Source organism: Ochlerotatus camptorhynchus, unplaced genomic scaffold (assembly GCF_037179485.1).
Source record: "Ochlerotatus camptorhynchus isolate MF236.1 unplaced genomic scaffold, CSIRO-AGI_Acam_v1.1 ptg000091l, whole genome shotgun sequence".
NCBI classification, from domain to species: domain Eukaryota; kingdom Metazoa; phylum Arthropoda; class Insecta; order Diptera; family Culicidae; genus Ochlerotatus; species Ochlerotatus camptorhynchus.
The window spans coordinates 1,537,311-1,558,629 of NW_027040581.1; the positions used below are offsets into that span (position 1 = coordinate 1,537,311).

The 21,319-nt window shown below is 40.7% G+C and overlaps 2 protein-coding genes across 4 annotated transcripts in view; one reads left to right on the plus strand and one right to left on the minus strand.

The window, feature by feature from the left end:
- Nucleotides 1-21,319, plus strand: part of LOC135698615 (5-hydroxytryptamine receptor 1-like) — a 314,209-nt gene that overhangs the window by 155,310 nt on the left and 137,580 nt on the right. For 2 of the 3 annotated variants that reach the window (XM_065218672.1, XM_065218670.1), the window contains exon 2: nt 663-714. The gene's annotated coding sequence lies outside the window, so the exon portion shown is untranslated. Of the gene's footprint in view, nt 1-662; nt 719-21,319 lie in introns of all 3 variants that reach the window. The other variant, XM_065218673.1, reaches the window with a different exon arrangement.
- Nucleotides 9,178-9,705, minus strand: LOC135698598 (uncharacterized). Its single transcript, XM_065218642.1, has 2 exons — nt 9,472-9,705; nt 9,178-9,393 (listed from the first exon to the last, which is right to left on the minus strand). Exons 1-2 carry the CDS (start codon nt 9,703-9,705, stop codon nt 9,178-9,180), a joined length of 450 nt encoding a protein of 149 aa, XP_065074714.1.

Below are 21,319 nucleotides of genomic sequence, written 5' to 3' on the forward strand. Positions count from 1 at the left end.
GCAATTAACGAAACAGGAAGTCGATGAAGAGAATCGATCAAAATCACTTGCTTGCAAGTTTGGTTACAAGATTTCAACTCTGGAGAGCATTTTGTGTGGTCGTTGGGGGCGTGTGGTTCTGAATATGGCGATGAGTGTTCGCACACGCCCGAAGATCGGAGGCGAATGTCACCTCGACTTATTTCGTCTACTAACGACTCTCTATTCGCAGTTTTGGGGAAGTATCATAATAATAATTGTAATTGTGGATTTGTTAGTTATTTCGACGCTTTTGGACAATGCTTGACATTTACCACTTTTTCAACAGTTTCTTGTTTTAAAATCAACAATCGGAAGCATTGCTTTGATGCGTAGAAATATTTCTGGTCGATTGGTGATAAAATTATTGAAATTGGCCCGGGGGCAGCTGAGTTATTAACGTTCAAAATCTTGCACAATTTCGTTACATTTTCCATTTTCGGTTTTCACAAAGTGTACCCCCATATAGAAACCAAAGACGTAGTCCTACGTCAAAAAGGAGACTGGCTCGGTACCAGCCCTGAATTATGCAAAGATTCGTGGACTCCGGAGAGGGGAAAAAATCACCTTTTAAATCATTCAGCGTTATTCATTGGCCAATCCTCTTTTATTGACAGAAGCTTGTTTTTTTCTTTAATTTCCAGCTCAACAACTGGCGCAAAGACTCATCTACCGCAGGCGTCATTTCCTCCGAAGGTAAGTTTCAATCAGTCTTCATCATGTTCCATAAAATGTTCAAAGCTAGAAAATTCCCTTCAAAACTAAATCAATCAACACTACCCTCCGCCCGAGAGGATCCTTCACCGAAGCGGGAGAGAAGTGTCGCTCAGCTTCAAAACACCAAACAAGCAAACAAACAAACAAAGAACCCAAACCGTTTTGGCAAACAGCCACCATTCTCCGCTCCCAGTTCCGATCATCCCCCCCTCAAGCCATTAATTATGCATGATTTGCTTTGCACTTGGCTTCGCGCCAAGCCGCTGTCCCGCTTCGTGGCTTAAGCCATATAATTCCCGTTTGACTTCATAATTTTCGGAATCGCTCCGTCCTCCGCCATTCAAGGAGCTCCAGCAGCAACGGTTGTAAAACCATTCTTAACTCAATTGATTACATTCATCCGAACATCGAACAGCCCCCCCCCCCTTCTCTCGTGGCATGGATTTTACCGGCACCGGGGAAAAAAGGACTACCGAACGAACAGCAAACAAAAACCGAAAACCCCAAATTTCGAACAACAAACAGTTTGCTCCGTGTAGCAAAGCGAGTAGCAGATCCCAAGGAGCAAACAAGAATCGTTTCGTAATTCCTAGTAGGTAGCTTGAAGCGATGCCAGAATTGATCTTTGTTGTTCTTTTGAGCAGAGCCCAGCTAGCTTGATAATGTTTAGTAGGATAATTCTCCATTTTCAAACGCTATTTCTGTCTCCCTCTCTTGCCGTGTGTGTATGTGTATGCGTTTCAAATTAAACTTTTCACGAGTAAGCATTCTTCCCGGATCGTTTTTCCAATTTTGAACCGTGAGATCAAAGTCGAAATCCTCATAAAACAAATGTAAAGCTAGGAGGTTGCTAGAATTAATTCCCGAGGCTTAAATTTCCCCCGAAGCAACAACCAACCCCCGGACGGGAAAACTTTTGTTTCGCATTCGCTTGGGTGAAGCATATGGTGGCACCAGAACTCTTGTATGTGTGTTTGTTGTTGTTGCAGGCCCGTGTGTGATCTGGAGGATTTTCTAGCCGAAATTTAATTTCCTTCTCGGGTGGAATTAATAATGATGTTCAGGCGAACGCAGAAGACAATGGAAGTGTGTGCAGGTGTGGGCTAAAATGGGACAATGATAATAAAGGCAGCTGCGGGATTCGAACCCGGGACTCGTTGAGCGGTGAACGCGAACGTGTTTGCATAATACTAATGCCTCCAATCACAATGATTGATGGAATTTCTCAGAAACCATCGCTCAGCTCTGATTACGCCATTGTCGTTGACATTGGCCACGTGGTGTCTTTTGTCCCTCATAATCCATGCTACCCACACACCTACATCGGATTCATGACTTATCTACAGCACACGAGCACACCAGAATCCTCTCGCATTGACCGAAATTAAATAATACGCCACATCATGAAGAGTAGAAATCGCTGTTCCTAGAATAAAAGAGCCTTTGCAGAAGATATGTGGCAGTGTCACCATGGTTTTAGCAAGTCATTTCGGATTTTGCGGGAAATGGATTTGGGCGAACGTCAACCTACGTTTGGAAGACAGATAGCACCGAACTGGGCACATCATTGTTAGAAAGTACGGGTCGACCAGGGTCGACTGGTTCTTAATCAAACTAACCGTATTGATAAACTGTCCAGAGTTTGGATGTTCGGTCGGAGTAAACAATTGGAAAAGGGATCGTACGACGGAAATATTCCAAAGTTAGATTTCATTCGTGTGAGATGAACAGTCTGAGTTTCCTCTATCTTTGAGTTCCAGACTATTTGTTGGAGGATTGCGATAGCTAAATCAACGACTTATCTTAGAAGCGATATTGAATTGAACATTTCAGCAGAAGCGTTAATTCACTGATACAAAATCGGTTCAGAAATATGCGAAAAACTACAAGGGACAGCCCTATGGGGTTGTACGCAATGGTGACGTAGGACTACGTGGTCTTATATAATAAATCTTATTTTTTAACTGCAGCAGGAGGTTGTGTTTTGTGTAGGAATAGGAATTTGAGCGGGGTTCTCCTCTCTTTTTATACTCTTTATTATGACGCGCTTGACATAGATGGCCCACAGCGACTCACGAAGAGCTACTGATTCCGATCAATAGCGGTGCGGCTTCTTCCTCCTTCTACGGATGCTCATGTGGGCTGCAGCTCGTTGCTTGCAAGCCAGCCTTTCGTTGTTTACTAGAGAACGCCACCACTCACCACGCGGTGATGGAATAAACACCGTTTGGTGAGACCGGATGGAATTCAACTTTGAAATCTGTGTTAGGGAAATTGCTTTGCGCAGGCAATCGGTGATAATTTTAATTATCATAGCCACAGTTGCACATTCGTGCAATTTCCAATAGTGACATTTTGAAAAATGATAAAACCTTAATTTTAACAGATTCATAGAAAAAAGTCCTATCGATTGGCCGTTTGAGAATTAAAATCCATCATCTCTGGATCAACATCAGACCACTTTCAAGCCGCGACCGACTTTTTTTTAAATCCACGTCGACTGTTCTCATCACTGTGACCATTGTTCTGGTCTATTGTGATATATTTAGCTATATCACGATGCCGTATCACTATTATTAGGAGGGAGCACTACAACGACTCACGAAGAGCTACTGATTCCGATCAATAGCGGTGCGGCTGCTTCCTCCTTCTATGGATGCTCATGTGGGCTGCGAGCTTGCAAGTTTTTCGTTGTTTACTGGAGAATAATTTTCAACGCCACGCGCCGAAAACACTGCTGCTGCTGATGATGATGATGCCGATGACCGGATACCACCTTAGACCAGCCTTGATAGCTAGCTGCTTGCGGGGAGCCTTTCGTTGTATACTTGAGAACACCACCACTCACGGTGATGAGACCGAATGGAATTCAACTTTGAAATCTGTGTTAGGGAAATCGCTTTTCGCCTGTTATCAGATTCATAGCAACAGTTCCACATTCGTGCAATTTTCAAAATTGATATTTTGAAAAATAATACAGTCTTGAACTTAACAGATGCGTAGGAATATTTCTGATCGATTGGTGATAAAATTATTGAAATAGATCTAGAGGCAGCTGAGTTATTCATGTTCAAAAACTTTCATATTTTTTTTACATGTTCCATTTTCTGTTTTCACTAAGTGTTCCCCCATAAAGAAATTACAGACTTTTCTCCGGTTCGTTTTCTGATGACAAAATTATGCATTTTCGTGCATTTCGTTGTTATTCAATAGATAACAAAACAAGCGAAAATTGTTTGGAGGAATTTCTTGCTAAAATTGTCCAATTCGCGATCAATCATATAAATTCGAGATTTGTTTGCTGTTACGCATTTGACCACAAACGTTTGGCTGCTGGGTACATTATCAAGGCCAGCGTACGTTCAATGAATATTAACTCTTAAGCAACAATAATTTTTGGTGGTCCTGAAAAGAATGGTTTTGTCGTGATGGTTGAGTGATGCTGAGCTATTAGGGTGTTCAACGCGGATGAGGCTGTCGAGCTGTATGTTGTTTGGAACGAGGGTGACGCGCTTGGCATAGATGGCCCACAGCGACTCATAAAGAGCTACTGAATCCTATCAGTACCCGACCAGAACGTTATAACAAAATTATATCATGATTATATCAACTTCTGTTATACATAATAACCGTTGATATAATCTTGTTTTAAGAGCTCTGTGGTGAAATGAGGAATAAAAAGTCATTATGGTATTTGATATAAAATTGTTACACAATTTGTTAGAATAAAATTTAAAACAACATTTTAACTAAGTTTGTAGCCCGAAAAATGAAACGGTTTGTTTTATTTTAATTATTGTTTTGTTTTAGTCTTGAGCCGGAAGAAGAATTTATTTTTTTTAAGGGCTACAAGTTTTTCACATGGAATTGGGTTAATGTCCCTAATGTCAGCCTAAGTGTCCCTAATATTGGGCCCATAAATAAATTTCGAAGGCAAGCATTTTTTTGATAATGATAAACTAAAAATCAAACATATTCATTTGTATTGTTCAGATGATGCATTGTTCTACGAAAAATTAAAGAACGGGAGATTTGTATTAGATCCATAGGCCAAAGTTAGTTCTTTTACCCTTTTTTTTTGCAGCATTCTCTTCAGATTGGGATGCTAAGAATTAAATAAATCATTACAGTCAACTCTCCCTTACTCGATCTCTTCTTAGCTCGATTCTCAGTAACTCGATTGAAATCCAGGGGCCTCATTTCGCAAGTTGAATCAAACTACCAATCCCAAAGCGACTAGGCTACTATATATTTATTCCGTAAAACCTAAAAATGTTACGTTGGTGATTAAGAATGCACAACAGCATTATAAAATTGAAATTGTCACTGCAAGACGCTTCCGATCAAAAGGCTTACCTAGATTTTAACTATCTAGGAGCGATTGCGCAATAATAGTGTGAACCAATGATATATTCGCTCATGAACGGAATCCAAAAAACATAAATTATCAGTTCAGTTGCGTTCTTTGAATTTTGGCGTGCACCTTTTCAAATAAATATTTTGCAATTTGTGAAAGACAATATGTTCTTGATGATATACAAATGATCAATGAAAAATTGCAACACTAACCGTCGAACATTAGCAATCAAAACTAACCTCGAATATATCTTTAATTTGCAATGGTGTGGGAGACAGATCTCAACGCATAACCAAACAAAATGTGCAACTAACACTGTATTAGAATTCAAATAGTGCATATGCAATCAATGAATCGCTTTCATCTTATTTTTGGTTTGTAACATATACTTAAATTAATTACTTTCATACAGCTAAGTTTAATGCTTATGCTACTATGTAATCAGAAAAAAAAATCTTATTAGCGAGTGCAATGTAAACGGCAATATTTCAGAATTATAACAAACTTTGTTACAAACATATTTAGCCACCCTCCGCTTACGTCAGTTCAACAAGAGTGCAGAGAGTGAGAGGTGTTGGGAAAACACGATTTATTTTTAACTCAGTTGCCGGCGCCAGCGAACTAAGAAGGGTTAGCTTGCATCTACTCCTTCTTCAACAGTAGATTTAGTCTAGATGGTAGAGGCACCAGATTTCCCACTAGCCAAGATTGTTAAACGTCTGGGTTCGAATCTCTGTGGCAGCTCTATAGACGCTTTTTGTATTTGTAAAGCAGGCTTAAAGGAGAGGGGGGTGTGGGGGGGGGGGAAATTTGCTCTCCGCAGATGATTTTTTTAAAAATATTTTAACAACATTCTAAAAATAGAAAACGCTCAAAAAATATGTTACCCAAAAACCGTATTGAACAGTCCAGTTCATACCCTTTTTAATTTTTACCCTAATGGGTTATTTTGTAACAAAGTGTGTTAAAAATATGATATATCCCTAACAATAGTTGTTATATTCTTGATAGTACGTAGAAGATTTCTTGTTATATTTTTTGTTATTTTAACTACTTACGGTACATGTTTTGTAACAGACCATGTTACGAATAATTTTATATCTCAGTAGCACAGTGTGTATTATTTCTGATAGTTCATTCTGGTCGGGTAGCGGTGCGGCTTCTTCCTCCTTTGGTGAATGGGGGCAGGCTTTTGTTGTGTACTGGAGTGCAATGTTCAACGCCACGCGCCGAAAACACTGCTGCTGCTGCTGATGATGATGATGACCGACCGGACACTACCACACACGGTGATTGAAAAAGCACCATTCGGCGAGACCGGATGGAATTCGATTTTGAAATCTGTTTTAGGAAAAGCGCTTTTTGCAGGTATTCGGTGATAAATTTGATCACAATTGAAACTGTTTTATGTTTGTGTAATTTTCAATAGTGACCTATTGAAAATTGATAAAGTGTTCATTTGTGCAGAATTGTAGAAAATTTTCCAATAGATTGACTTGTTTAGAATTACAATCGATCCGCTATTGACAGAGTTATAAGTGGTAAAAACCTAACCACATTTCGTAGCGTGGTCGATTTTGGTTTTTTGAAATTCCAACCATAAAATGTTGCCGAAAGAAGTAGGAGACATAAAGCTCTGGAGTGATTGGTGACGATTCGGCAGGCGTGATTAACGTTGATCATGCCGATTTCTGAGGCACCTGGATATTGTAACGTCGTGTAACTGCGGATTGATGATCAAAGAGCACGCTTCTCATCGTCAGCATAATCCGACGAAATGCGAACGTGATATCGGACTTGTTAGTGTTTTTCGTGGACTTGAGGGTGAGTAGTTTGGACTGAACGGCACATCGCTGGCTCTCGATGCAGAGTACGCAGGAGAGGCACCACCGGACAATACAGGTTCCATTAATAAGAGGAAGTTGCTCTATAAATGACCTAGATGGAGCATTTAAGCCAGGATCTTCAAGCTCTCCCGCACCATCAGAGTACCGACATTTACCGTGATGTATCGAGCATCTCCGTCTTATTAATTGAACAGGCTTGCATTTGTCAGGTGGCGCCTCCCTTGCGTACTCTCCAACAAGTCCCAGCGATTTGCCAACCAGTCCAAAACACTCACTCTTTAGTCACTAACAAGTCCTCACCCGTAAGTCAAACACTAACAATCCGACGAGAAGTTCCGAGAACTTCCCATAAGAAGTTCATGATACAGTCAGGGAAACACGTCTGCTTGGTCTTAGTGAATGTTCAAGAATGGTTTATTAATTATAAACTAATTGGCGTGGCTTGCTACTTCAGGTTGCTTCATCTATCACTCCTCCTCAACGTGAAGTCCAAGTCCATTGCGAAAATGTGTCAGCTTTGTAGCACCTAGCGGCTTCGTGTGTAGTTTACCTTTATTACTTTCTTCTTATTCAGATCTCTGATGACGCCGGTCGGTGAATACCATCTTGCTGAAGCTGTTTGATGCAACTTTGATTGTCTTCCTGTACGGTAATTGGGGGTTTGCTGCTTCACACCAAAGTCCTTCAATAGTTTCTGTAGCCAAAGTAGTTCCTGGCAGCACTCGGCCAATGAGATATACTCGGCCTCGGTCCTGGACAATGCTACCCAGGATTGCTTCTTCGCCGCCCAGGAAATTGTTGCCCCACCAAGCTGGAACAACAAACCGGAATTCGATTTTCGATCAACGGTAGTTCCTGCCCAAACTGCATCTGCGAAACCAATCAGTTCTTCGTTACTTCCTTCCAATTGCAGCTTCAGATCACTGGTACTGCTAAGATAGCGTAAAGCCCGTTTTGCTTCTATCCAGTCAGCTGCAGTGACTTACTTTTCTGCCAAGAATGGAAGCACAGATGGGAATGTCCGATCGAGTGTTGACTGCGAGATACAGCAGACCTTTTTGGATGGAAGCTCTTCACTCTCCTCCTTCTGCTGTAGAAATCCAGGCTCCATCGGCACTTTTCATGGTCGGGCATCCTCCATTTGGAAACGAATTGCAAGTTTCTTGATGTTCATTCTTTGACTCAATGTGTAGCCATGTCTAGTTTTCTCCACTTGCATACCCAGAAAATGCTTTACATCACCCAGGATTGTCATCGTGAAATTTTTCTCCAGATGCGAGCAAATATTGTCATACTCCTCTTGACTTGATGCAGCAACGAGCATGTCATCGACATATATGAGGATAAAACATGATTCTCCATTCTCGTGACGCACGTAGAGACAGTGGTCAGCGTCTGAGGGTTTAAATCGAATCTCCTTGAAACATGCATCTAACTTCCTGTTCCACATCCTTGCCGACTGCTTGAGTCCATACAGACTTTTTTTCACATCAATGTGTTTCACGAGCATATTCCGCATTCCAGCAACCGTCAAGAGGGTCCTTAGTGTCACTTGCTTTGCCGCTGGAGCGAAGACCTCGTCATAATCACTTCCATACTTCTGCGTAAAACCTTGTGCTACCAATCGAGCCTTAAAACGCACAACCTCACCTCTTTAATTTTCTTTCCTCTTGTAAATCCACTTGCATCCGACAGCGCGCTTGTCGGCAGGCAAATTCGTCAGCTCCCTAGGTTTATTGTCCTGCAGTTACTTCATTTCCTTCTCCATTGCAGCTTTCCATTCATTCCAGTACGGGCTGTTCATTGCTTCTGCAACACTTCGTGGATCACTCTCCATAGCAGCATTCTCTCCATAACGCAAAGGTGGAAGACTCTTAAGCTGGGTTTAGACAGGGCAAGTCAATTGAATGCGAATTGAACGTGTAAGCCATGCCATTCAATTGACTTGATCAACTCACTTGAATTGAAAAAAGTTTAACCAGGCTCAACTTTTCAAGCCAATTGAATTCAACTGAGTTGATCATTTGACTTGCCTAGTCTAAAACAAGCTTTATGCTGGGTTTAGACTAGGCAAGTCAAATGATCAACTCAGTTGAATTCAATTGGCTTGAAAAGTTGAGCCTGGTTCAACTTTTTTCAATTCAAGTGAGTTGATCAAGTCAGTTGAATGGCATGGTTTACACGTTCAATTCGCGTTCAAGTCAGTTGAATTCAACTGACTTGATCAATTGACTTGCCCTATCTAAACCCAGCTTTATTCTCTCGCATCGACCGTTTGATACCGTCTCCTTCAACTGCGACCTCCTCCTCCAGATCATTGTATTCTTCACCGACAATAGAATCGTCAACATCCGTCAGCAAGCTGATACTTGTAGCTTCGGAAAAATCGTCATCCATTTCAGTGCAGGAGTCCTCGTCTTCCGGAACACATTCCCCATGGATCGTAGCTGGAATCTTTCGCAGAGGTTATTCGATCAAGTGTTCGTTTTTTTCGGCACAGCTATCTTGATGTTAACCAGGAACGAATCTGACGTCTCGGCTGACCACCAGTTTGTGCGTTGTTGGACCAATCATTCGATAGCCTTTATGATTTGAAGAATAGCCAACGAACAGAATCTTCACCGCCTTCGGTTGCAGCTTTGTCCGTTTCTCCTTTGGTACGTACACAAATGCAGGCGTTCCAAATATCTGCCGATGCCTTAGGTCCGGTTTTTCGTCATTCCATAACTCGTACGGTGTCTCCTTCAGCGCTGCAGTTGGAAGCATGTTTTGAATGTCATCAGGAGAATGACTAACCTGCATCGCCTGAACAGTTTCTTGAGTACTTTTGACGTAGTATAATCCAGTCCTCGCTGTCGCAGTCGCAGCCACTCGTCCTTCTTTCTAGATGATGTATTAATTCTTCTCAAACACAACTTTGACACCTTTTCCTTTTCCAGTAAGCTACATTACAGACATAATATTTACCTCCAGATCCGGCATAAACAATGTATCGCTCAACTTTACAACTTTATCGTTTCTAGTCGACACGTTACAACTACTTTCGAAAAAATCTCCTTACCGTTTGCAAGCGCAACTTCCACCATGACACTCGGGTCAATCTTCTCGAACATGCATTCCTCATTGCACATATGGGAAGATGCTCTTTACTCCACTATCTACTTCGAAGGGAACCAATCACAAATCATTGTCGAGAATGCAAATTCAGAACTTCCTTCATCCGCTAGTTTCGCATTTTGATACGATTTCTCTTGCTTTGATTGAACTGCCGGTGTAATCGTGCCCAATCGTGGTTCTCGTTTCCTGGAGCCCATTCGGTTTGTGCTTGTGCCGCTGGCCGTACTCCGGGATCGACGAACTTCCAAAGCTGCTCCCTAACCAGCAATAACTCCACTTCAAACTTCCAGTCCGAGTAATTCAAATCGTTCAATTTCTTAACGCTGATTTCTCCGTTTTCAGTTTTTAGATTCTTAAAAAAGATTTCATTAAAATTCCCTAAGGTTCCAACGAAAAGTTCAGAGTACTGCCGTTGAGAAGTTCAAAAAGCTCCCAAGAAGTCGTTCTGAGAACTTCCGACGAAAAGTCCAGGGAACTTCCGATGAGAAATTCCAAGACTTTCTGACGATAAGTTCTGAGAACATCTGACGAGGAATTTAAAGAACTTCCGACAAGAAGCTCTTAGTACTGCTGACAAGATGTTCATAGTACATTCAGAGAACTTCCGAGCAGAAGTTCACAAAAGTTCTGAGGAGAAGTTCACAGAACTTCCGACAAGAAGTCCAGAGGGCTTCCGAGGAGAAATTCAGAGAACTGTCAAGGAGAGGTTCAGAGAACTTCCAGCAAGAAGTTTACAAATCTTCCGAGGAGAAGTTCAAAACTTCAGTGAACATCCAAGGAGAAGTTCAGAGAAGTTCTGAGCACATTTGGCGTAAAATTCAAAGAACTTTCCGACGAGAAGTTCCGAGCAGAAATGCAGAGAACTTCCCATAAGAAGTTCACAGAACTTTTGAAGGAACTGTTATCAGAACTTCCCTTAAATTTCACAGAATTTTCCTGAAGTTCACAGAACTTTATTAAACTTCCCGAAAGTTCCGACGAGAAATTCAGAGTATTTCCGTCGAGAAGTTTAAAGATCTTCCGAACATAAGTTAAGAGAATTTCCGACGAAAAATTCACAAAACTTCAGTAAATTTCCCTAAATTTTAGGAGTAGGAAGTACAGTGAACTTCAGTCGAGAATTTTAGAGAACTGCCAACAAGAGGTTCACAGAACTTCCGACGAAAAGCTTACAGAACTTCTTAGAAGTTCCATCGAAAAGTTTAGAGAACTTTCAACGATAGATTCAGAGTTCATTCAACGACAAGTTGACAGAACTTCATTTAAATTATCTGCAGCTTCGACGGCAGGTTCGCAAAATTTCCGATAAGGCGTAAACAGAAGTTTTGAAGAGAATTTCACAGAACTTAATGAAAATTCCCTGAGGTTCCAACGAAAAATTCAGAGTACTGCCGTTGAGAAGTTCAAAGAGCTCCCGAGAAGTCGTTCTGAGACCTTCCGACGAGAAGTCCAGGGGACTTCCGATGAGAAATTCCGAGATTTTCTGACGATAAGTTCTGAGAACTTCTGACGAGGAATTCAGAGAATTTCCGACAAGACGTTCATAGTACGTTCAGAAAACTTCCGAGCAGAAGTTCACAAAACTTCCGAAGAGAAGTTCACAGAACTTCCGACAAGAAGTCCAGAGAGCTTCCGAGGAGAAATTCAGAGAACTGTCAAGGAGAGGTTCAGAGAGCTTCTGGAGAGAAGTTTACAAATCTTCCGAGGAGAAGTTCAAAGCTTCAGTGAACATCCGAGGAGAAGTTCAGAGAAGTAAAATTCAGAGAACTTCCGTGGCGAACTTCACAAAATTCCCGACGCAAGTTCCGAGGAGAAATGCACTTCCCATAAGAAGTTCACAGAACTTTTGAAGCAAATGTTATCAGAACTTCCCTGAAGTTTCGCAGAATTTTCCTGAAGTCCGGAGAGCTTTCAATTTAGAAGTTAGAAAGTACAGTGAACTTTCGTCGAGAAGTTTAGAGAACTTCCAACAAGAGGTTCAGAAAATTTCCAACGAAAAGTTTAAAGAACTTCCGGTGAAAAGTTCAAGAAACTTCGAACGAAAGTTCACAAAACTTTTTGGAAGTTCCATCGAAAAGTTTAGAGAACTTTCAACGATAGATTCAGAGTACTTTCAATGAAGTTCCGAGAAGTTACCAGAACTTCATTTAAATTCTCTGTATTTCCGACGGGAGGTTCAGAGAACTTCCGATAAGAAGCAAACAGAAAATTCGAGATTTTTTTTATTCTTTATTATGGAGATTTTTAGCCGAAAACTAGTTCACTTCTTCAAAAAAAATTTGAGAAAAATTTCTCAGAATTTAATGAAAATTCCATGAAGTTCCAACCAAAAGTTCAGAGTACTGCCGTTGAGAAGTTCAAAGAGCTCCCGAGAAGTCGTTCTGAGAACTTACGACGAGAAATCCTGAGAACTTCCAATGAGAAATTCCAAGATTTTCTGACGATAAGTTCTGAAAACTTCTGACGAGTTCTGACAAGAAGCTCTTAGTACTGCTGACAAGATGTTCATTGTACGTTCAGAGAACTTCCGAGCAGAAGTTCAGAAAACTTCCGAACAGAAGTTCACAGAACTTCCGACAAGAAGTCCAGAGGGGTTCCGAGGAGATATTCAGAGAACTGTCAAGGAGAGGCTCAGAGAACTTGCGGCAAGAAGTTTAAGAAATCTTCCAAGGAGAAGTTCAAAGCTTCAGTGAACATCCGAGGAGAAGTTCAGAGAAGTTTTGAGCACATTTGGCGTAAAATTCAAAGAACTTCACTAAATTTCCGACGAGAAGTTCCGAGGAGAAATGCAGAGAACTTCCCATAAGAAGTTCACGAGCTTTCGACTTATGTCCAGAGGAGAAATTCAAAGAACTGTCAGAGAACTTCCGAGGAGAAGTTTAAACTTCATTCAAGCTTTAAAGCTTGAGTGAACATCCGAGGAGAAGTTCAGAGAAGTTCTGAGCACATTCGACGAAAAATTCAGAGAACTTCCGAGGCGAACTTCACTAAATTTCCGACGAGAAGTTCCGAGGAGAAATGCAGAGAGTCTTCGACGATAAACTATGAGTTTTTCGAGTTAGGAATTCACAGTACTTTCGACGAAATAAAGAAAAGAAAAAAGAAGAGCATCTAAATCAGAATCAATATTCATCCCGAATAGGCAATAAGTTTTTTTTTCGTTGTGGGATTTCACATTTTCGCTGACACTTTCAATCACTTGCTGCTTCCTCCCGAATAAGATGCGTAGAACTTTTCCCAATTTGTTTGCGGCAGCCGATCAGATTGTCCAGAAAGATGAAGAAGATGATGACAAATAGTGCAACCAGCGGAAGAATGTCAAGATTGGGTTTAAGTCTTAACAAACTTTCTAGAAGCTGCGGTCAGAACAGCTGCAGTGATCAGCGAATCGAATTCCTCAATCATAAACAGAAAAAATACATTTGATGCTCGTGCGTATGTGTGTGTGTGACAGCGGTGAGAGCAGATTTGTTTATGGCTGACTTTTTTTTAAATCCGAGATTTTTTCTAATACGCCAGAATCGGCATGGTTATTAGCAAAATCTAGGATAATTCGAGATTGGAGTTTACCACTATAAGAGATTGAACTAGATTTTGGCTTCATATTTTAAGCAACTTCTAGAAAATGGTTATTACGAGTAAGGGCTTAACTAGGCTTCCAAATATAGGGGGCAAAATCTCGCACAATTAGTTATATTTCAAAGGAATCATTTCATAGTGAATAATGATTCTTCAAGTGTGAAATTCGAACCGTGTAAAAATTTCGAAATTTTGGAAATTGTTTTTAAATCTCAAATCTAAAAAAAAACTCACAGTGCTCTAGAGTTTCGAAAATTTGTGTGAGATCAGAATTTTCAAAATTATCAATGTACAAGAGCCCTCATATGCTGAGAAGTCATAGACATTTGAATTATTTTAAATTAGCAATGTTAACAAGTCCAATATTTTGATTTTTTTTTTCTGTCTTCGAGATATTCATATCAGATCTCAATTTTCTAAAGTAAAAACTTATGTGAAGTCTCAGAATCATAATTACTTCGCCAGCGAACTGTGTTTTTTTTTTTTGTTTTTGTGTTACATTTTTTAAAAGTTATTAAGTTTTGGGTTTTCGCTCAATACTCCTATGCGACTGTACTAACATGCGTCTCCATTGATTTATAGCGACTGTAACACACATACCACACCATACATAACAATATATCACACCTATTGAATGTTGGCGACCATGTACTTTCACTGCCTTTCCATCCACATAATAGATAATCAATTCGTCACTGCTGTTCCGTAAAGCATATAGTATAGAATCCCCCGACTTGAACTTAATGAAAACCGATTTCTCCTCCGGAATCCGATATTATGCTTGAAGCATTTGCATCCAGTGTCTTGATGAAATTAGCAATCTAGGCCCACTAAGGCGATTCTCGCACATTAATTTTCAAAGTCGAAGCAAAGAGTAATCTTTATTTCTATGATACTCATTGATAACAGCTGTTTGAGGTAACTCCAGAAAAAATAATACCGGCTAAAACTAAATCCGCAGACAACGGTATCTCTTTGTATTTTAATTTAATGAAACTTCTACACGACATCAACTTGCATCCATGTGCTCTGAAGCCAACGGCAATCGATATTCTAATTCCGCATCACACTCGCCCTCTCTACCCTACCTCTCTACTAGCACGCTGGAACTGTGTTCCGTCTCACTAAAAATCGCAGCGACGCAGTGATTGATGAGCTACTGCTGCTACGGTCATCAACTTTGTACTGCTGCTGCTACTCTGCTACCAAGAAACGGGGAAAAAAAGCTAGTGAAAAGCTCAAAGTTAGCATACAGAACTAAGTTGACTGATTGACTGGGAGAATTGCAGCTGGCTTCTCCCACCAGACGAAGTGGATTCCGTGCAGAGGGGGTCGGGTGCAGGCGGTGGTAGTTAATTCATTGTTGCCTTTTTGCCTTTCTCGCGTACACTAAGGTGCACCGAAAGGCTTTAATATCACTTGGAAACTTAAACCAATTGATTTTGTTATGCTTGTCTTCATTTTTATCTGTAGCTCCTGCAAATGTATGATTCTCGTAATATTATTTTCAGTTCTCGCGACCAATGTTCAAACCTAAATTTATCAGATTTCATTAAATACAATTTATTTATAATTTTGATTATATACAATAGCCATATGAGCATGCTGAAGTTCCCAAGTAACAATTTCGATTGTATGAGGGTTCTGTAGACCATAACATAGACTTGTAGAATGTTTTAAAACCTTGATAAAACTTGCAATGGGATGCTTAACTCTTAACTAATTTTTCGACGTTTTTGTAAAATCTTCGGTAATTTAAACGGATTTCTGATTTTTTTTTATCTCAATCGTTTATTCAAAGGGCTCAATCGCTAGAGCTTTGCGGAGCCGATAATTAATTGTTCATTGTTTGCTACAAAATTCACTTATTTATATATCTAGTAGGAGTTGGGCCGAATTCTCGGGGCTTACCCGAGGTTAGAGGGGTTCATTTTCGAAGGCTAGGATCATCGGAGGAGCTTGAGATGGGGTTTCGTTGTCTCATCGGAGTGTTGTCGCCAGTATGAACGGTAGTGCGGTTCTAGATTCGTCTGGATTTCGACAGGCTATGGTGACCAGTGGGCGACGATGATACTCATTTCGACGGGGGTACAAGACAAACAAAAACTTTTCAGGTACGTGGATGTAATGATGCAACTTCGTTCTATTGAAGATGCACCTCGATCTACAAAGGTTTGGCATGGGAAATCGTGCTTCTTTTTCACTCCTTATCATTCATACGTAGCCACATTGTTCCCGTCACTTTCACTTCTCACATAAGAATTGATGAGGAAGAAAGAGAAACCTTTTTTATTCCGGTTGATTCAGATAGCATAAGCCACGGTGCCTTTAAAATCAAATTAAAATGAACTGTCAAGTCAAGTGATAGCAGGCCGAACAATGCATTAGCTCCTAAGTAACATTGACAGATTCTCTTCGTAGATTTTCTCATTACATCCTCAAGGCCTCTATACATCGCCTATACTAGAGTCGGTGTATAATGAGTCACGCCAAGAGAAAAACAGTTGAACTCGCATCACGGTTTTCGAAAGATTCCCATTCTTTTCACTTGGCAACAGAGGACTTCTACAACAACTTCAAATGACTTCTAGCGAGAGAAAAAAAAATGCGGCTGTAGTAAATCATTATATCAGTGATTTTGTCAAATTATCTTAACAAAAATTAGTAGAAATTCTCATTACTGATCATTACCGAACGTATCCCATGACAATTAAATGCTCACTGCGTGTTTATGCACATTTCTTCGGTTATATTTTATATGGTATTGCAATACCTTTCGTGGACCTTTCATAGCATCGTAATGATTGTTTACTTTGCCCGATAGGTAGCCGGTTTGACGGTTCAATAGGTAGACTTGGCTTCACTCTTGGCGTGACTCATTATACACCGACTCTAGCCTATACATTTCCAACTATTTCAAAACATAGTTCATCTAAATCGGCAAACACCCTACCTGTGGAGAGTTTAGGGTTCACACAACAGGAGAAGATAGAACGTAAACATGAAAAGGTTGACAGCGTTCATTGTTGTTTATGTTCATCCATTGATTCATTCTTACGTTACTTGATTCGCATTTTGAATGATTGTCAAAAGGATAGCAAATGAATGCATTCTTTCGTTCGCGAAACATTCGAATCGCATAACGCGGCAGATTGATAATGGCACTCAAAAGTCGACCAGATGTGAATTTGGCGGTCAATTTTTCCAAGGAACACTTGCCGGACTAAGGAAGACCGCGAACGCGTTGCTCAGTGAGGAAGTTCTAACGACCGGTTCCTTGAAAAAGAAGCCTATAGCAAAGAGAAACCACAGACAAACAGACGTAACACTTTGAACAAGTTTTTCTTGAAAACATAGTATCTCAAAACATAAGACCTCAGTAACGACATCTCTCTGGCTTCTCGCGGAAAAAAAGCTTGCTCGCTAACTGGCAAACAATATTGCATAAACGTCAAAGTGATCCGATGCCAGGGTTGCGGCGAGTAGTTCGCAGAACTGATAATATTCAAATCAACCGTTAAATGCGTGAACGAAGATACACAATGAAGAGTTACGTCTGTTTGTCTGTGGAGAAACTGTCATTGCTGCAAAAAATGACACTTTGCGAAATGAATTGCTGTAAAATTGGAATCTGAAGGAGAGTTGTGCTTGCTTCAGGTGCAACTTCTCACATCAAGAACAACACCAACATTCTTAAAGAGCAAGATGGGTCTAAATGGGCATTTTTTTGTCTGGCTGTTAGTATATCACTGGTGCTGGTTCCGGGTAGGTTGTTTCTGTGAATCTCTTGCTCGGAACTTGCTGTCGGTGAACCAAATAACTGATCTGGTGTTTTTCAAATGTTATTTGACAAGCTTAACAAAGCATCTGTGCTGAAAAGAGAAGAAGTTGTGTTATTGCGTAAACGGAACGATGGTCTATAGACCTTTTTGACGTTTAATTGTCTTTCTCTATCTCGCACGGACGGTTTGTTTTCCCTCTTACTCGCGCTCATTCGATTTTAATGGTGCAATAGTGTGTGCCGATTAAACATCAAACAGCTCTATATCATCTGAAGCAATTATCGGAACGGGAGTGTGCCAGCATTTCTGGTGACGTAGATACGGACACAAAGATCTGCCGGCGCTGCTCAAGGTAGTGCGTGAGGACTTGGGTTGAAAATGGGTGCTTGTGAAGTGCAGCCGATTTGTACTGTAACGTCCAGCCTGGTCCAGGGAGGTATGATGAAAGTAGTAACACCAGGATATAATCATTTCCACATTGCATTGATGGATTATTACTTCGTCAACGCACTCTAGAGAAAATTAGAAGCTGAGGAGAAAATCTGCATCATTTATAAATCAGCTTGGTCGATACCAAAATATTCTTGAACTTGATAACCATCTGCGATCTATGCCCCGTATGAGTAGTGCTTCGGGAGGAAACCATCGCATGCACATCTCGGGATCTATGTTAAAGCGGACACGTGGCACAAACTTGACATGAAGCTGAGGGTGAATTAATTCCATGGCTTTCCGTTCGATCCGTTCCACGAAGGAAAAGCCACCGTTCAGAGTGACAGAGATTTACGATGGCGAGAGAATTCTTGAAGAAGAGCTCCAGCCTAGAAACTTTCAAAAAGCTCTTACCCAAAGAAAGAATGGAAGACAGCTATGATTCCTAAGATCGTGATGCCGCTGGTTCTTCAGAAGGACGAGAAATGTCTCTGATGAAGTGATAAAATACCAAGTTCGTCTGGTGGCACAAGGGGCGACCACGGACACCTGAAGGCGACTATGGACCTTCTGTAAGGTTTCACGATATCTTGAACTATTTTGTTAGATCTGAAAAATCTTCTTTAAAATGAGTTCCTTCAACTGATTCAAACAATATTATATCTTACATTCTGACAAGTTCAGCAACAACTTGAAAATATTTTTTTATAAACACGAGTACAGAGTACAGAGCTATAGTAAACATTTCAGCATAATTGATCAAAACAAAAAAATGATCCAACTTGTCCAAATTGGTTACGGTAAAACCGATACTCCCATCCATAGCCAGTGGTTGAATGGTGAGCTACAAGAAATGGGCTTTCGTCCGTATGCAGCGATGAATGTATTCGTAAAACGGTGCAACAGAAATCTCTCCAACTAAAACTCAAGAATGCAATCGTGCATTCATGCATAACAAAAAAATCGATTCACGTGTGAACGTTCACGAAACAATCCAGTGAATCCCATCTCGGCTAAAGAATGGCAATCATGCGCATTCATCTGCTTTGGTGTCAGTCATTTTCTCCACTCATTGCTTTGGGAGTTCATCTTTATCCACGTTCAGGTTAGTTCATTTGGAGAGATTTCATCAGTTTGTGTGCGAACGGAAAGTATTTGCCAAAACAATGAACTGAGTTTCCAAGAGTAATGTGAGTGAATGACCATTTCCATCCGTATAACACGGCAAATGAATCTGACTCTTATTTGAGTCCCGTTCATTTAATATTCGCAAAAACGTACGTCGCCCATAGAATGAGTAAATGTTTACTCAAATATGAGTAAATGTCACTTAAATAAGAGCAAAATAATATTTGAATGGAAATTTAATCATTCTATGAGTGAAGTACGCTTTTGCGAATTTGAGTGAATATCAGTTAGTTTCATTTGCCGTGAAGTTTGTTTTGACGGCAGGATTGACTGCACGCTATCTCTGAACAAACCAAATTTGAGTAGGATCTACTCATATGCGCCAAAAGTAGGGCTACCCAACTTTTATTCAACTGACATTTATTCTGCTGGTATTTAATTTGCTGGAAATTCTTGTAACACTATTTTCATCAATAGGGTGTGGAAATTACAATCAGGAATTCTTACTCCCGGTTAATAGGGAGTGTGAATACGGAACCGCGAATAAGGATACGGTGAAGATTAAAAAGAGATAGCAAACTATGCTTTCTCTTTCTAAGAAAACGATGTGCAATAGAATCATTTTTGTGTCGAGTCAACTCTAAGCTTGATGTTTGCACGTTGTGAATAGGCTCGCAATATCAAAGGAGCTTGTAAAATCAATATCAAGCATGATATTTTGTTCCAATATCACGCGTGATATTGCGAGCGCATGAGAGCGGAAAAATATCAATTGATTTCTGATTTTGCCAAAACTGGTTGCAATATACAAAGCTGTACTGTAGAAAGTTGTCGTTTTGAGCATAGTTGCTCAGGTGACCAAGTCCTGGTGGTTATACTAGTTCAGAACTCCATCGGTACGCGGCGCTCGTGTACATATTACCTTCCTACATAAGCTGTATCTCGAGATCCTGGTCTTATAAAAGGTTACTGTCTTGAGCTAAATTGTTCATGTGACCAAGTATTTTTTGAATGGAGGTCATAATAGATCAGAACTCTCCCACCATGAGCGGTAGTGTGCATGCAATCTTCTTGTATAAGCTGTGCCTCAAAATCCTGGCCATATAGATGGATACTGTCTTCAACTAAGTTGTTCAGATTACCATGGTCTTCCAGAAAGTGGCAGGGATGGTGGTCATATTAGCTCAGAACTCTCTCACTACGTGGCGCTAGCGTGCATGCGGATATCCGAATATGCTATGTCTCTGAAAAGTGATGCTGGACGCCATTCTGGCAACAGATGTCCGTCACATCTGTTTTATAAAAACTGTCAAATACCCTTCAATATGGGTATTTGCGGAACGGGGACGACGTGTAGAGATCGAAAATCGATGTAGGACGCCCTTTTTGAATCCAAGATGGTGGCCATTCGGCTTAGAAATACTGTCAAATACCCAACGAGAACGACATGTAGATGCCAAAATTCGAAGTCCACCGCCATTTTGAAATCCAAGATCATTCTACAATATGGATATATCAAAAACTGTCGTCGGATTTAAGATAGGTCTCTGTTAGGAAGCCCACGTCGATATTGTGCTTGCGGAGGAAGTCAGCAAGCTTGAACTTTTTTGCTCGCACTGAATGATAAACTTACCGAGCACTTGGATTTGTTTGGGCTTATTGCGGCACTGACGAAGAGCGCTGGTTATGTCGACGAAAATCTTCATCTGCTCATCCGCAGAGAAGAGATCGGGATTGGCGTTTTGTGCTGGTGGTTGTCTCCAGAATCCAGGGGGGATGGAGAGCTTTGTCCAGCTGAGGCACCAGACGCTTCTTGACTTAGTGTTTTCCTTCTTCCGTCCTGGTTGGCTTCTTGTGGACGCCTGCTTTCGGATCCAATTGAAATCCTCGCATTTGGGGCACTGTTTGTTGGACCCTTTATGAGCTTCACCACCGTTGACATATTTGGGATTTTTCTCCCGGTCCAGAAATGTGTGGCATCGCGAGTGATAATTTTAATTTTAGTTTATTTATATGGAGTTGGTTCACTCGCAACTATTTTTGAAAAAAATTAAGTATTTTCTAACGAAAGTGTACCAAAAGTGCTTCTGAACGTGTTTCGCAGTTGGTTGTGGTGAAATTCGTGCATACCCACTTGATTGTGGAAATCCATATCACAAAATTGCCCACCGATTCCTTTTTTATGCCGTTCGATGACGACGGGTGTACTTTCGCGAGAGTGACGTTTATTGGATCCGTTTCTTTGCACGGGTGTGTTTTTTTTTGTAACTAACGTTAGTGTGCCTGCGATTTACATTGAGTGTCGGAGATTGTGAGTAAGCTGAAGGATGTCTCGCTGGATA